Source organism: Typha latifolia, chromosome 5 (genome assembly GCF_019914945.1).
Source record: "Typha latifolia isolate L0001 chromosome 5, TyphaL0001v2, whole genome shotgun sequence".
Lineage (NCBI taxonomy): Eukaryota > Viridiplantae > Streptophyta > Magnoliopsida > Poales > Typhaceae > Typha > Typha latifolia.
Window position 1 is genome coordinate 16,584,928 of NC_133090.1, and position 16,872 is coordinate 16,601,799.

The following is a 16,872-nucleotide window of genomic DNA, read 5'->3' on the forward strand; positions in this document are numbered from 1 at the left end:
GGTCTTGGTGTTGTTGGACTTCATCAAGTAGCTTTTAAAGGGGATTTGTAGTAGCTACGGTACCAATTTATATATATTTCTGAGCACTTGAATACAACTTCTTCTTGAGCTCCCTTCAACCAATGCAGATTCATACAAATACATTGTTCAATGAAATAAGCAGTTCATTCTTATGCATAAAAAAATAGTTGTTTTTTTAAATAATAATTTAGCACCTCAGCTCTGAGGTTCTTTTTTTTTTTTTTCCTTTTCCTTTTTGACTAATAGATAACCCTGCAGAAGTGCTGCAAACCTGAGACAAAAGCATGTAACCATAAATTACTACTACTATAATCCCTGAAACAATAAATTAGAGGTTTTAAAATCAATATCTGGCTTGCTTGTATACTAGTAATGTTGTATGACAAGGATAAAAGATGATGATCCTAAGATTGCATCTTTTCGTGGTGAAAAGTTACAGTGCATGAGCCATCTTTTGCAGCTTCAAATTTACTGACAACAATGAAATTACTTAACTACAACTACTAATAATGTATAATGAACTAATAAAGAGTTTCACAAAGAGTTGAAGAAATAAAGGAGCTGTCTTTGCTTCTTTATTCTATGCCCTTCGCAGATGGAAAAGTTTAAATACAAGGAACATTTTTCTCCTTTTTCACCACAGCTCTCAACATAGTCCTAAAATAGTAAACCAATATCACTAGTGACACCTTTAGAATTCTCGAGGTTCAAGATTCTGAGAAATCTTAGAGCAGTATGGTCATATGAAAGTGGAGTCTAAATACAATTTTTCCAGTTCCTTGCTGATATAAGTGGCAAACTCAAAAGAATATTTCAGTTGAAGATTACAATGGATGTGATGGCAAAGCCGATACGTAGTCAAGGAACCAAACAGCTGTTCAGTGGCAAACTGTTCTCACTTGTAGTTCACAGAGGAAGTAGATTTTGAGGAGAGATATGGGCATAGCAGCAGTCTGAATTCAATAAATAGCTTTCCATTGCGAAAGAAACGTCTAGTTTTGCTTCTCTAGTTGTTTCCTGCATGGTTGACAATTCCACTGTCATCCAAGAATGTGTCACCTTCTTTATTTAGTCTTCGACCTCCGTGTTGAAAACAAAACTAGGGAATGCTGTCGTGACATCCCTGTGAGGTGAAATCGGGCAACAGGGAAGTTAGTGACATTGTTTCTATATAAGTGACAAAGACCTACTAGTACAAGGAGTATTCTGTTAGCAGACCCATTAGTATCTCTTATAATGAATGACTAATATACACTTTTCCGCTAACTAGTGAAGTCTGAAGGAATATTACAGAGCATAGAGCATCATAAGCTATACCAGTTGATCATCATTCAGTAAAAGTGTTGTGTGTGTTAGTTCTGGAGGTTTAACAGCAAGCATAAATAGATTCAAGAAGGATAAAACAGCTTCTTACTTCAGATAAGGTATTGTCATATTCTTTAGAAGAGAAGGGTTCCTCAATACAAAATTTTTCCATTCTTTTTTGTTTATTTTTCCATCATTGTCGACATCAGCTTCTCTAAATGTCTGCAATAGAATGAACAAAACAATACAGACTTTCAGAAAATATGGGAAAAAATGAGATGAAGAGCAGTGAGAACAGATAAAGAGCAAGCCTTGTCTATTATGGCTTCGAGAATGTCATCTGATAGTTTCACGTCTGAAACAGTCACCATTTGCTTAACCTAAGAAAGAAAACGATTACAGAATGAGAAAGCTTGAAATTTGACTGTAAAAATCAGATGAGTTACCTGCAGAGAAAAATTAAATTATAGAAGAAACATCAGGGTAAGAAGCTGTGCTAGCTAGCACTCTAAGAACCATGAATAACAATAAGATTCAAATTAACCAGGCATGACTCTTAAATTTCCTATTTATATAAAGAAAGAACTCACTTCAGTGTCAAAAATAAACTCATACATCAGAATTATTCATATGATCAACAAATATATGTAAAAAATAACATCTGCAGAAAATAATTAACAACTTACCTCTTCACGCTCAATGTACCCAGTTTGCCTCAAATCATACAACCTGAATGCAACTGAAAGAAATTCAAAAGGGAATAAAATATTGTATATCAAAGGTGAATTCATACCAAATCGGTTTCAAATGCCATAAGTACTTACAATTGATTTTATCCTCCAAGGGAGCATATGGATGGAAGACGCTCAATGCAAGTATAAACTCTTCAAATTCAATAACACCATTCTTCTTGTAATCAAAAAGAAGAAAAAACTACAAAAGGCAACATCATATGCATCATATAGAAGGAAACTAGCAAGATTCTGGGCAATAATGTAAAGAACAATAGCATTAGGAAAAATAAGAGTTTAGGCGTGTGTGTCTGCAATATTTGCATACACTTACTGTAGGAGCAACATATGATGCCATGTTTGTCAGGAAATAATATTGCTACTTTATTAAAAGGTATATGGCATGTTTCAAGCACAAAAGTTACAGAATAGTAAAGTATCTACCAAGTACAAACACAACAAAACAAAAACTGATGATCAAACCAAAAACTGTTTCCTTCTTTTTCTTAGAGAATAACTGTGACAAACATTTAATTTGGAAACCATAGTTTTGGACTTACTCTATCAAGAAAAAGATTCTTTCCATTTGGGGCCTTGAACAGTGCCAATTGAAGCTCTTCCTAAAAAGATAGAAAAAATTTGAACCATGGTCACTACAATAAACAAATATACTAGTAGCACACAAGCGAAGCTCTAACTCCCTTCTGATTATTTCTGTCATATACTTGTAAGTATATTATCAGCAAACACCTTGGATAGGAAATAGCTATCAAGATGCTGCATTTCATATTGCAGGTACCAAGCAGTCCCTAAACACTGACGCATGGGTCAAACCAAAAATATAAACAAGAAAAGCCAGCCAACATCGTGACAAATAGCAAGAGATCATAAGTTCAGAAAACTGAGAGCCAAATCTTTTGCATGAATTGCTACTTACATTGCTTAATCTTGCCCAGAATACGATGAATCCGGCATTGGCTATGTGAGCTACTGCAATTTTGAAAATGAACACGCAATGACCAAAGAATCGGGCAGAAAAAAAGAAGGGAGAAATGGATCCGGCCTCGCTCAATGCAACTCCAGAATGTTCAAAGGTACAAAATTCTTCACTTGCTATTATAATTTCCATCCAAGATTTCAAATTGAGTACACAACTAAATAATATTAAGAATCTTTTATGCCCAACAAAACCACCAAAGTAGAAAAGAAAAAAAAATGTGACGTCTTTTTAGGCTTCATTTAATTCTAATAGCATGGGGACCACAGACGTAAGAGATAGATGCACAGCCGCCAATACCTTGTGGATGAGGCCATCGTCAACGACGGAGCAACTCAGCTTCTTGTAGAGCTCGTAGAGCGCCTCCACCTCGTTCACAGTGACTTCGCCCAAATCGAAAAAAATAACACCATCATAAATCTAAACAAATTTTGTAGAAGAAGGATACCAGATCACGAGGAGGATAAAGGCCGAAAGGGGGAAGCGATTACAGCATTTGGAGTCGTCGGCGAGCCTGGCGAGCTCGAGGAAGGTCTTCTTGCGTGGGCGAAGTACACGTGGCGGGCGGCGCTCGAAGCAATTCGCCACGGCGAACACGAGCGCCTCGCCGACCGCAACCAGCGGTAAGAACACTGCGCACAGCCTCTCCCCCGCCGTCAGAGAGCTCGTACTCGAACTCTTCACCGGAGAAGAGGACAAAAATTTGCGAATAAATTAGAATCCGAACCAGTTATAATAACCGCGAATAGGAGGGAGTTGGAATAAACTTACGATGGAATAGGAAGAAGACGGCGAAATTCCCATCGCCCACCTTCCCTTACCTATCAGAGAAGCGCTACCTTTTTTCTTATTCCCCCCCTTCCACGGTCTTAAAAAGTTCTCCACGTCTTTTAGAAAGCTACTCTATAAGATTCATAACTCATATATACTTATATATGCTATGCTATACACACACGTTATTCTAACGATTTAATAATCCAAGATCTAATCATAGTTTAATATGCTATGCTATACACACATGTTATGAGGTAAGCTTGCAAATTTTTTTAACTATTTAGTATTTGAGACGTTATTGATTGGTTAATCATTGATAAAATCTAAGTCTCTGTGACAGTAGTAGATTTTTTTTTTCTTTTTTTAGTGGTGAAATGTGAGTAGTTTTCGGTAACAAAAGAATTTAAAAAAAAAACTCGAGATAATCCATATTTCAGGTCATAGTTGTAAAAAGAAAGGGATCTATTCATAAAATCATCAAATTGTAGGGTGTTATACATAAATTTCTCTTTTGGTTAGACAAAATAAGTGTTTTATTCCGAAATAAGCCCGTTTTATTTTTTAAAAAAAATATGCCAAACGAATGAGTTGAGATTTTAGAAACGAGAATTATATATATATATATATATATATATATATATATATATATATATATATATATCTATTTTATGTTTTAATTGAGAATATTTCTTTTTAAATAACTCAACCACTTATTTTAAAATATAGATAACCAATTTGCTCTCATTTTTTTATGCACTGTGTCGGGTGACATATTGTAATTTAGATTCAGATTGAGTAATTTAATATAACTATGATATGCTTAGCAATATATTAGAAGATGTTTATAGTGAAAAATATTTTAATACGAGATATCTATTTGTGATGCTATTTGTGAAAATATTTATGATAAATTAAGTTAAACTATTTTTTGGCCAAGAATTATAAAATGTATCATAGTTATTATCATGTACATTAAATTTAAACCTATTTCTTATCTTTCTCTATCAAAAACTAATAAAAATCGAAGTAGCAATAAAATTAAATTAATCATTTTTATCATTTATTTTTATTATTATAAAATATCATCTTATCCCATATTTTTATTATCACACTTATCCGTCTTTTTGGAATCAAACACTGAATTAGAATTCAAAGGAATTTTTTTCTTTAACCTAAAATAAATCTCCGATTCCAATTTTAAACAACCAAAACGGGCCCTTATTCGAATTATCCCAAGTTCAATATGGCTGAGTAGTGAGGAATAAATGGAAATCATACAAACATATTAGATTGCTGCATAACGAGAGTTAAACAGGAAATATGTTGGATAATTACGGATTTCACATAGTTGCAATAAGCAACAGTGTAACAATACAGCAGAGTGCCGGCAGCTACTTGAATAATTAGAGAGAGAGAGAGAGAGAGAGAGAGAGAGAGAGAGAGAGAGAGAGCTGCCAAAGGTTGTGTTATATACAGTTTTAAAGAAAGATGAGAGAATGCTTTGCCAAGTAACAAGCTGTAAATATCACTGATGTTTGCAGTAGGACAGTCTTATGCTGTAGCAGCTGCAGCTTCTTCAGCCATTTGTGACACAGGAAGAAGAGTGCAGATGAGATTGCGATCCCCGTACACATTGTCCACACGGCCTGATAACATAAATCCCAAAGGAATTTAGATTCCTGAGAATTCTGCTTGCAAAGATTTCCTAGAGAGATTATGACATTATAAAGTAAGTGGCATGTAATACCTGTGGTTGGCCAGAACTTGGAGCCGCGGAGCCACGCTGCAGGGAATGCAGCATACTCCCTGGAATATGGTTTTGTCCATGAATCACTCATCACCAAAGATGGTGGATGAGGAGCGCCCTGCATAAAAGTTTCCATATGTTTACCTCTCTAATTCATGAAAAAGTAAACACATATCTTATAGTTTGAGAATTAGCTATGCTATCAATGAAGAAATATTTGTTGGGGGAACGTTATGGACTATGGTGAGGCAAATCCTAATAGTAAACTAAAACCATCATGGTCTTATTTACCTTGAGGACATTATTATGAAGATCTGCTTTACCGTTCTCAATCTGTGCGATTTCTTCCCTGATAGAGATGAGGGCATCACAAAACCTATCTAGTTCAGCCTGTAGAGGGGAAATTATGTTAACTTTATAAATTTGTGGAATGGCTGAAAGGGAGATGACAGAATATGCTTAGTGACAATACTTTGCTTTCACTTTCTGTGGGTTCAATCATGAGTGTGCCTGGCACTGGCCATGACATTGTTGGTGCATGGAATCCATAATCCATGAGACGCTTCGCAACATCTTCAGGTTCTATACCAGCTGTAGTCTGCAGTAAAATAGAAGATAAGCCAATATGATGACTACTAAGTGAAGGAAGAAATGAGGGAATAAATGAGCACAATTGGTCTAATGGCTTGCAAATGAAGGAAAAAAGAGAGAAAAAGGGAAGCAAAATTTTGCATATGAAGCACCTTAAACCCTCTTAAGTCGATGATGAACTCATGGGCAACAGTTCCATTGACTCCACGGAAAAGAACGGGATAATGATTCTGCAAAACCACAGGAAAGTTAAAAAGAAATACTAGTATATCCACTAACCAGAGTCCAGATATGAACTTTCAATTAAAATGAACTGATCAATTCTCGTTGAAGGCACGAATTTAATGGAATGCCCCTATTTTTTCTGGTAATGATAATCCTCCATTTAAATATAAGGTAGTATCTCTTCCCTCTAGTTTGTGCAAAGAGACCTTGGTCAATAAAATTGCCATGCTCACAGCAACAGCTGGTCATACCTCTCTGTAGTTATCTAAGATGCGGACAGATAAATATTTCATTTTAAAGCCTTGTTTATCCTAGTGTCTTAATCCCAGGCTGAAAAATGGTTCTGTCGAGGTACAGGGATTGCTATTTTGATGGCAGACAGATATGGTTTGCAAAAAATCGATATTAATATTTCTCGGTCCTCAACAAAAATCTAGTTGGCAGAGTCCATGCAACTTTAGTACAATAGCACATCATCAATAAGGTAGAGCAGGGTAAATGAGCATGAAAAAAAAGAAGAGAAGCACAAGTACCTCTAGACGCTTTGCCATGTAATTCGCATTCAAGATAGCAATCTTTGAAGCTTCTGTTAGCCCTTTAGAACCCATCATAGCAATGTATGTGTATGAAATTGGCAAAATCAGTGCAGACCCCCAAGGTGCCGCAGATATAGTACCAAGCGGCTGGCTTTTCTCAGGGGCAGGTATCCCACCAGTAGACACCTAAGAGAATGGGAATTAGTTTGCTTAAAACTGGAAACTGCAAATGTTAATGCCTTTTCCTTATGTTAGTCATTAGTGGGTTTCTTACCACTGGATGAGATGGTAAAAATGGTGCCAAATGCTTCTTAACACCAATAGGACCCATGCCTGGACCACCTCCACCATGTGGAATGCAAAATGTCTTATGGAGATTAAGATGGCAAACATCTGCTCCAATAAAGCCAGGGCTGGTTAACCCAACCTGTACATAAGATGAGATGAAGTTCTTGTTAGCATAAAAAAAGGAGGGAAAAATAAAGGAAGTTGCAAGATCTAATTCACAGATTCAGTCTCATGAATAATGGTACTACACTACAATGTGCCATCACACGGATACAGCATAATACATTCTTAATTGGGAAAAAAACCTCATATAATCTATGTCATGTCAATATCATTACCACACATTGGTACATCAAAAGAGGAGGCTTTGTAGATTAAATGAAAAAATTTACAAGATATATTGTCAATAGATAACGTGAGTACCTCATCAATAAAATAACAAGAATTTTCTTTGATGTATGAAAAAATAACCAGTAGCAAAGAGGGATTCTGAAGGACCAATCAGAAAACTCAAGTCAGCATATTTTCATTGGACAACATAGCAGATCAACTACTTGAACAATTTCATGATAATAACATCTGGGGTATCTTCCACAATATGAACTATTAGAAGCATGGGTTACGAAGCAATTTACTTTCCTACATCTTGCAAATGGCTGATGAGTTATTTCCTATACATGCGTGAGATAAAAATTACCAAAACCGCTTGATATTTTCATGGCACTGACCTGAGCATTCATGTTAGCTCCATCCATGTAGACTTGCCCACCATTGTCATGAATAATTTTGCATATTTCATCAATCCCTTCTTCATATACTCCATGGGTTGAAGGGTAAGTAACCTGGGCAATAAGTAATTAATCAATATTCAATAATTTCATATGGTAAAAATAGCCTGGGACTTTCCCATGGGACATGGTGCTTATGGAAAATTGTAATGTATGAAGATGGATAAGAATAGCATAAACCCTCAAAGTGCAGACATATATACCATGAGAGCAGATAAGCTGTCCTTATTTGCTTCAGCAGCTTTTCTCAACTCTTCGATGTTAATGTTCCCCTTTGAATCAGTTCCTACAGCAACAATTTTCATTCCGCACATAGCTGCACTTGCAGGGTTTGTCCCATGAGCCGAGACAGGTATGATGCAGACATTCCGGTGGTTGTCTCCTCTTGCCTACAATTTCTCTCAAAATATATTTGTAAATATCCCAGACAAGATATAGAAAAACTTGAATCTTGAAAGGAACTGAACTTTCACAAGACCTACCATATGGTAAGCACGGATAACCATGAGCCCTGCATACTCTCCAGCAGCACCAGCATTTGGTTGCAATGAGAAAGAATCAAATCCTGTGATTTCGCACAGGAGCTCGCCCAAGTTGTTGAACATTTCCTTAAAGAAGAACACAAAAAGTGACCTGTTTGAGTGCCCAAATCTTCGAACTGAAGAGACTAAATGTGTTCATGCTTAAGAAAAGAGGACTTTTCTAACCTGATAACCCTGAGTCTGTTCAGTAGGGGCAAATGGGTGTAAACCAGCAAAGTTGGGCCAAGTTACAGGCATCATTTCGACAGTAGCATTCAATTTCATTGTACAAGATCCCAGAGGAATCATACTGTGACATAGTGAAAGATCTTTGGCTTGTAATTTGTGAAGATAGCGGAGCAGTTCATGCTCAGTGTGGTACCTGGAAAGTAGAAAACACAGTTGTAAGTGCTCCTACGATTGAGACTGACCTTCATCAGGTTAAGCAGAATGGTCTTACGAGTTGAAGATTGAATGAGTCAAATATGGGCTCTCTCTGACAAGTCCACTGGGGATTGTGCTCTGAACCTCCGGTGCTAGAGATTCAGCTGTGAAGGCAACCTGAAAGTTTCAAAATCGATTCCGGCAGAATGTAAGCTTTGCTCAAAACAGCAGGTAAGTGGCGAGTACAATTGTGTTCCAAAGCAGAGAATTTTCAACATCAGACACTTACAGGCTTACCACCAGCGAACACTTTGAACAGCTTATCAACATCTTCCAAGGTCGTAGTCTCATCAAAAGCAACAGTTATCTGAAAGATATAAATTGAAAGAATCATACTTTAATACGTCTCAAAAATGTTCCAATAAGAATGTTACAAGGCAAAAATTACTTACAGTGTTCGAGTCAACAACTCGCAGATTCATTTCATTTTTGTAAGCCTCTTCCGCAATTGCCTTTGCGTCAGCACACTTCACCTTCACGGTATCAAAGAAAGGAAGTTCTTGTACGGTCACCGTTCCTAGCTTCTTCAACCCGTGAGCAAAAGTACCAGCGAGACCGTGAACACGATCGGCAATGGCCTTGAGGCCTTCAGGGCCATGGTACACTGCAAACATCCCCGCCATATTCGCAAGCAACGCCTAAGAAGGTAAAAAAGTACAATCCTTGGGCTCATTCAATCGAATTGCATCTGGTGAGAAATCAATCGGACAATTCAGCAAACAAATTCCATACCTGAGCTGTGCAGATGTTGCTCGTGGCCTTGTCCCTCCTGATGTGCTGCTCCCTCGTCTGCATCGCCATCCGAAGCGCAGGCTTCCCGGTGGAATCGACACTTAACCCGATAATTCTCCCCGGCATCATCCTCTTGTACTCTTGCGAAGTGGCGAGGAACGCGGCGTGGGGTCCTCCGTACCCCATCGGCACCCCGAACCGCTGCGCCGATCCGACGACTATGTCGGCCCCGATCTCTCCTGGCGGCTTGAGCACCGTCAAAGCCAACAGATCCGTCGCCATGACGACCTTGACCCCGTGCGCATGCGAGTTTTTAATGAATTCCTCGTAATCCAAGACCTCGCCTTCGGTCCCGGGATACTGGACCAGGACACCGCACACATCGCCGGATTTGTAATTGAAGTCCTTCAAGTCGGCGACGACGACCTTGAGGTCGAACCCATCGGCGCGGGTCTTGCAGATGTCGATGGTTTGGGGATGGCAGTTGGAGGCGATCAAGAAGGTCTTTTTCTTGGATTTGTGGATGTTGTTGCACATGGCCATGGCCTCGGCGGCGGCGGTGCCCTCGTCGAGGAGGGAGGCGTTGGACATGGGGAGAGCGGTGAGGTCGGTGATCATGGTCTGGAAGTTAAGGAGGGATTCGAGGCGGCCCTGGGCGATCTCGGCTTGGTAAGGGGTGTACTGGGTGTACCACCCGGGATTCTCCATGATGTTGCGGAGGATGACGGCGGGGACGTGGGTGTCGTAGTAGCCCATGCCGATGAAGGACTTGAAGAGCTTGTTCATGGAGGCGAGTCGTTGCATGTGGGCGATCATCTGGGATTCGGTGAAGCCGGAGTCGAAGGCGTCGGAGAAGGTCATGGAAGGGATGCGGATAGATTTGGGGACGGTGGCGTCGATGAGGGAGTCGAGGGAGGGGAACCCGCAGGCGGCGGCCATGTCGGATTGGTCGGAGGGGGTGGCAGAGTTGTGGCGGCGGGGGAAGGTGTCGGAGGGGAGGAGAGAGGAGACTGAGATGGAGCGGATCTGGGTGGAGTAAGAGGGAGGAGAAGGGGGGCGGTGGTGGAAGAAGGAGGAGGAGGCGAGGGTGGTGATGTGGCGGGAGACGGCGGGGAGGGGTTGGGATTGCTTGGAGTCGGAGATCAGACGGCGGAGGATAGCGCGGCTGGCGAGGCGTCGAGCTCGCTCCATTGCTTCGGTCTCACGAGGGAGAAGGATTCGAAAGAAAGGAAGAAGAGGGAGATACTAACTCCTACCTCTCTCTCTCTCTCTCTCTCTCTCTCTCTCTCTCTCTCTTTCTCTCCTCCTCCTCTGTTTGCGGCAAATGCTATATTTGGGTTATGAGCGAGATAAGAGAGATTACTCCTGCTAGTATATATATATTACAATATATTCGTAGAACGATAAAACAATGGGTTGGTGGGTGGGTGGGTGGGTGAGATGGGATGCACGAACTTTAAAGCAAGCACAAACCACTGGGGGAGAAGTTAGACACTTGGAGGTGATGCAGTCATCAGTGAGAGAGTGGATTTTAGGAGAGCTCTCCGTGATACAAATCCAGAATGTCGTCTACTGAGGAAGAGGATGGAGTTTGGACGGAGGAGAAGAGCTTCTTGAAAGGAAAAAGAAAAGGAAAGAAAAATTCTAAATTTTAAGTGGAGGGAGTGAGACAGTGAGAGAGTTGGGAGGATGGGAATGCCGGGATTGGACTCGTCGGCTTATCGGTATCTTAGGCCTCAGGAATTTTTGGAGGACGAGAAAAAATCTTCGGACAAGTTAATCTGGAGCAGATCCGAGTGGTGGGCCATCGAAAACAACTGCCCACTGCGGTGGGTTCACTTCATCTACCCAACCAGAATCTCGGAGAATCTGTGGATGTCCGAATCGCTGTTCCACCCACCTCAAAATGTAATCCATACGTTTATTTTTAGATTAACAATCAAGTGGCAACTTCGAACGAGTCGTTTAGATTTATCCTCATTAAGGGTAGTCACGTGGGTATTCCCCGTTGCTGGATTCCATCTAACCGTGATTAGATATTCCACATAAAATTAATTCCGTCGTTTGACTACGTGATTAGTCGAATGGACTTCTTTTACTACGTAACAAGGCCGTCAAGTTGGAGATTTCCTAGCAGGCATCATTAATTTCGATCACTATGTGAATGAAGGCTACTCTGTTATTTAATCACAATTTACTTGATATTAATTTATTCTTCCACTATCACCGTAACATGAACATATTAGAATCAAATACCAAGAGAAATATTGTGGAAGTTGAAAAGATCTAGTAGAATAACAATAGAGAAAAGATGATCCCACTCACTCACAAGTCACTGCCCAATTATGTACAGTGGGGAGTCGGATTCACAACCTAACCTTCAAGTTAAGTTTCAACAGTTCAACTCCAACAATCTTCTACTTGAAGTGTTGGAAGGAGTTCTTCAATCTCTTATCAAAACAGAGTAGGAAAGAGATCTTAGTCCAACCTCACCAACCATCTGAGAATGACAAGCCTGAGGAGTTCTCTTTGGGAGATTTCTTCTCAACAACTTTCTTAGGTACACGTCCAAGAACACCACCTGCGACAGAGAATAAGTAACCCATGATGTAAGAAGTCTGATCCCCGTTAACAGGAAAAGTACATTCACATGATGAGCAGATGGGGAGATATGGACAGAACAAGAGCTATATAATTTTTTCATAGTTATCAGTAATTGGTTGATAAATTCCATAGCAAAGTAATCTATGCAACACAATCTATAAGCAGGGGTTACGAAGAACAGGCAGATGGAGCCAGCAAAAGCTCGCAGAGAGTTGCATACTTTTATTGTATCACAATCAAAATGGACGGTTGCATATCCAATAGCTAGTGATCCATACCATGTTATCCATCATAATAAAGAAGCCCAATATTTTCTGTGCAACAGAAAGTACATGTCAAGAATAGTATTAGCCAGGGAGCTTTAACAACTGCATTAACAGTTTCAAGAACTAAATAAGTAATGCGAGTTTTGAGATACTAAATGCACAACAGGAAAGTGCATGGCAGACTTGAATGCTGTATGATGTAACTTACTAAAAATATTATTATGTCATGCACCAGAAAGATCATAACAGCATAAATGATTCGGGAGATTAATATTAGTAGCTTTATAGTTTATAAACAATACTTTAAAAAGCAACCGAAATTAACTAATTCATAGAAATAATAAGACATCCAAAAAATAATACTAATTATCCATTGTGTGTCTCAAACTTCATAACCATAGACTTTCTCCTACTCTACAATAACATCCATGCATAACAAGTGAACTGAAGAAATCATCATAACTATATAAGAAAAGGATTGGTAGATCAAAAGTTGACTCGGAAAGGTTGCAATATTTAATGCAAACTTAAACTGTAGTTGCCAAAGGGAAGGTTCTCAAAACAGCCAGAGACATGGCTTGAAGAAAAGTTACTGAGGTATGAGTTAAACAAAGATGGAGTCAAACTACTTTGCGATAGTTATTGGACGCAATTTGCCAGGTGGATGCACATGAGAAATGTAAGGATACACATAATTTTAATGATATTAATGGAGAAAAAATGTTATTTCATTAACTGACACATACATCAAGTAATAACTTGACCTCAACAGCTTTTTATTCTGTTGGAAATCAATAATAACTCAAGATATTGGTTTAGATAATCCTATTTAATATCAGGATCAAGAATCTAGAAGTGCTACACTTTATATGTATATTATATCAGTTAAGACTAGAAGTCTAGAACATATCTTCTGATCTAACATTCTGGAAAATATTAGAATAATTATCATGTGTATGTGTATGGAAGAAGAAGAGATAAGAATGGAGCTCTTTAATCTTTTCTAGGCAAAACTAGCTTATTGTGCGGTGTTAGGGAAATCTAAGACATCCTAATAAATGCTGATATACAAGAAGGCTTAATGACATTGCAGACACTCACCATCTGATCACCAAATAAAAAATACTCTACTATTAAATGATATAATAGATTACGATCTTTGAGGATATACTTCAATTTTGGCATGCAAATGTTATTGGGGCAGAACAATCAACAAGGAATGAAGAATTACTAGAACAGTGAAGAGACCAAGAGGCAATGTCAACAAAAGAAGTCTATGCTATCATTACTCGGCATGATAGATAGTCAACAAAAATTACATGATAAAGTTGGCCTATCTCTGTTGATTAGAAATCATTTGGCATCTTTCTATTATTACGAATTAGGTCTGGACCAATCTGGATGAAAGAAAATTATGAAAATTTATATGATGGTAGCCTCAGAAGTTAGGATTATAATGGATCTAATTTCACATAAATCGGAAATCGAGACAATAAAATATAAATAAAATAGAAGAGGAAGATCAGAATATGACATATTAATAAATATCTAACGTTGCGACAGTTGTTGGAAGGTGGCGGAGGGCCAATGGTGGTGATTGATAGCCATAAGGTGGGATGGCTACTAGAGAAAACTGGTGGCTAGAGTTTGAAAGTTTGGAGGGGTTCTACGGTTATAATTCACTCCTATAAATATAAAAATGATCTAATGGCTACGATAAAACGAAAAATACGATAATAATAAAATAACTAAACATAATTATTTCAACGCTTTGATACTTTGATGCCTAAAAGATGCCCAATCCTTATATATATAGATGTCGGGTATAATGAATCATACTCAGACTAGTCCTAAAAGCTTATATGACTCAAACTATGATTTAAACTACGACTCGTAGAAAAATAAAAACAATCTAACGGCTACGATAAAACAGAAAATACAATAATAATTAAAAAAACTAAACTCAATTATTTCTCAATACTTAAATACTTGGATGCCTAATAAAGAAGCCCAACCTTTTTATATATAGAGATCGGGTATAATGAGTCATACTCAGACTAGCCCTAAAAACTTATACGACTCAAACTAGGACTTACTTTAAACTAGTTCTAAAGACTTATACAACTCGAACTAGAATTTATTTTAAACTAGCTCTAAAAGGTTATACAACTCGAATTGCCTTAGAACCTACATAACTTAATTGAACTTGTTTTAGTAACTTACAAGACTTAACTAGATTTATATTAAGGGCTTACATAAGCATAAATTAATTAAAAAATAAATAGAATAGACCCATCGAGCTTAATATCCCCATAATGCAATCCGATCTGACCCGATTCGTATCACCTATGTTGTTTCATCCCCTAAATCTTCAAAACCATATCAAAATAAAAAGAAAAAAAAAGAAAAAAGAAAGGCAAACTTGCTCATCACATTCATTACTATTAGTACACGTACATAGTACTAGGTGGGGATCAAATAGTTTATAACTGATTAAAAATATTGGCAAACTGACAGTTTGGAAATATTTCCAACTATAATCAGGTAAAATGAAGAATTACTTATTTATACAATAAAAGATAACTGAAGGATCATAAGCTTCTAATATATAGAAATTCACCTGCCAAGGTCTCATACTTTCCTTCAGAAGACTGACCACGTATTAATCACTTGGTAGAAGAATAGAATTTGGAAATGATGCTGACCCATTATTTGGAGCTCCCTTTAACTTCAAAACGGAAGTGATCAGGTTGTAAATCTCGACATTCTCAAAAGATGGGATTTTCCGGCCCCTGTCAAATTGAGGCCCATGAGCCACAAATATGGTTCTCATTGAAAAGAATGCATTATCATAACCATGGGCTCCTCCACACTCCTTCCTCTCTGTTCTTCTCTGCTCCACGGTGTACCCTTCACCAACCAAACCGATAATTGATGGAATCCGGTAGCTATCAGAATAATGTAGCCGGTCTGGCAAATCCTCCTTAAGGAATATTTTCAGATATTCTCCATTATTGACTTTGCCTGAAGTCAGCCCTTCGTTCATTTTAGCCACAACCTCTGACAAAGACATATCAGGAGGTGGCTGAATGGAAAGCAAAGGACTGTAAGATCGGACCCAACTCGATGGAATTTGTATCCACGGAGATAAATCATCAAGAAAGATCAACTTTTTATCACACGTCCCAACCATTCCATGATCACCCAATAGAATAATGCTAACATCCTCAAAAATCCCTCTTTCTTCCAGCCCATCAATTAATCTCCCAATCATTTTATCAATTCTCACTACTGCATCAGTAATTCTGGGATCATCAGGACCAACTACATGCCCCTGGCTATCTGGGTCCTCAAAGTAGAGGGCAATGAAAACAGGGATCTCATCCTTAGGGAGATCAAAGTACCCCAAAACTGTATCGACTCGCTCCTCGAACGGAACCGAGAAATTGTATTTTGGACAAACATTCGGTGAGCAAGTCCAGGGACCTTTAATTACCTCAGAGCCCGGCCAGAAGTAAGCGGCGGCATTGAATCCTTGGGCAACGACCGTCTCCCAGAGGGGCTCGCCGAGCCACCACATGGGCTCGTGGCTCCGCGTCGTGAATTGCTCTCCCGAAACCGGATCAACGAAGTAATTGTAAATAATGCCGTGGTAAGACGGGTACAGACCTGTGACAATGGAGTAATGGTTGGGGAAAGTGGAGGTGGGGAAGACCGGAATGAGACCCTCCTCGGCTTCGGTGCCATTAGAGATCAGACGGCGGATATTGGGGGTTGGTGCTTTGAATTGGTACCCAAATCGAAATCCATCGGAGGAGATCAAGAGCACGACGGGGCGAGAGAGATTGGAGAGAGGTCGAGAGGAAGGGAGAAGTGGGTTCGCAGTAGAAATGGAGGACAGGCTGGAGAAGAAGAGGAAGGCGAAGGTGAACGCGAAGGCGAGGGAGAGGCAGGTGAAGAGGACGAGGGAGCAGAAGAAGAGGATGGTAATCCTGGGGAAGCGGAGGGGAAGCGTAGCGGCATTAGACGCTTGTAATGGATGGGAGATGTAAGGAGGAGTTGGGAAAGGAGAAGCCATGAGAAGTAGCTCTTGCCTTCCCCCTTCCTTGAGACCTTGCAATAAGTAATAATGCGGGTAGTTGAGAACCGTACTCTATTATAAATGGAAACTTATACTCATTCCGGATAAGCTATATTTTTTTTCACGTCAGGGTCAATGTAACAATAGAAATTGCTTAACTAAATTCTAATATTCGTTATATATGTTCATATAAATTTCGCCGAATTAAAAACCAATTTCTA

At 39.0% G+C, this 16,872-nt stretch overlaps 3 protein-coding genes across 7 annotated transcripts; all 3 read right to left on the minus strand.

Moving 5' to 3' along the window:
- Window positions 1-565: 565 nt before the first annotated feature.
- LOC140788697 (calcineurin B-like protein 9) lies at window positions 566-3,955 on the minus strand. Of its 3 annotated transcripts, none has more exons than XM_073138077.1 (9): window positions 3,826-3,955; window positions 3,546-3,732; window positions 3,355-3,437; window positions 2,618-2,677; window positions 2,151-2,259; window positions 2,013-2,065; window positions 1,638-1,706; window positions 1,436-1,548; window positions 566-1,144 (listed from the first exon to the last, which is right to left on the minus strand). In XM_073138077.1, the coding sequence occupies exons 1-9, from the start codon at window positions 3,856-3,858 to the stop codon at window positions 1,090-1,092; spliced, it is 762 nt and encodes a 253-aa protein (XP_072994178.1). In that variant the 5' UTR covers window positions 3,859-3,955; the 3' UTR covers window positions 566-1,089. The 3 variants fall into 3 exon arrangements, with proteins under 3 accessions (XP_072994178.1, XP_072994181.1, XP_072994180.1); XM_073138080.1 differs by having other exon boundaries at window positions 2,995-3,437; window positions 3,826-3,894; XM_073138079.1 differs by lacking the exon at window positions 2,618-2,677.
- A 1,180-nt stretch (window positions 3,956-5,135) lies between these two features.
- LOC140788696 (glycine dehydrogenase (decarboxylating), mitochondrial-like) lies at window positions 5,136-11,291 on the minus strand. The gene is made up of 15 exons (XM_073138076.1): window positions 9,701-11,291; window positions 9,361-9,606; window positions 9,198-9,275; window positions 8,985-9,085; window positions 8,711-8,906; window positions 8,486-8,611; window positions 8,207-8,392; window positions 7,944-8,057; window positions 7,202-7,354; window positions 6,925-7,113; window positions 6,319-6,396; window positions 6,048-6,173; window positions 5,867-5,965; window positions 5,576-5,693; window positions 5,136-5,474 (listed from the first exon to the last, which is right to left on the minus strand). The coding sequence occupies exons 1-15, from the start codon at window positions 10,889-10,891 to the stop codon at window positions 5,380-5,382; spliced, it is 3,096 nt and encodes a 1,031-aa protein (XP_072994177.1). The 5' UTR covers window positions 10,892-11,291; the 3' UTR covers window positions 5,136-5,379.
- A 588-nt stretch (window positions 11,292-11,879) lies between these two features.
- On the minus strand, window positions 11,880-16,722 carry LOC140788702 (uncharacterized). 3 transcript variants are annotated; one of them, XR_012109064.1, is made up of 3 exons: window positions 15,191-16,699; window positions 12,583-12,618; window positions 11,880-12,281 (listed from the first exon to the last, which is right to left on the minus strand). XR_012109064.1 is itself a non-coding variant. In XM_073138091.1 (2 exons), the coding sequence occupies exon 1, from the start codon at window positions 16,646-16,648 to the stop codon at window positions 15,233-15,235; it is 1,416 nt and encodes a 471-aa protein (XP_072994192.1). In that variant the 5' UTR covers window positions 16,649-16,722; the 3' UTR covers window positions 11,880-12,281; window positions 15,191-15,232. The 3 variants fall into 3 exon arrangements, 1 of the variants encoding a protein (XP_072994192.1); XR_012109063.1 differs by having other exon boundaries at window positions 12,525-12,618; XM_073138091.1 differs by lacking the exon at window positions 12,583-12,618 and having other exon boundaries at window positions 15,191-16,722.
- Window positions 16,723-16,872: the final 150 nt, after the last annotated feature.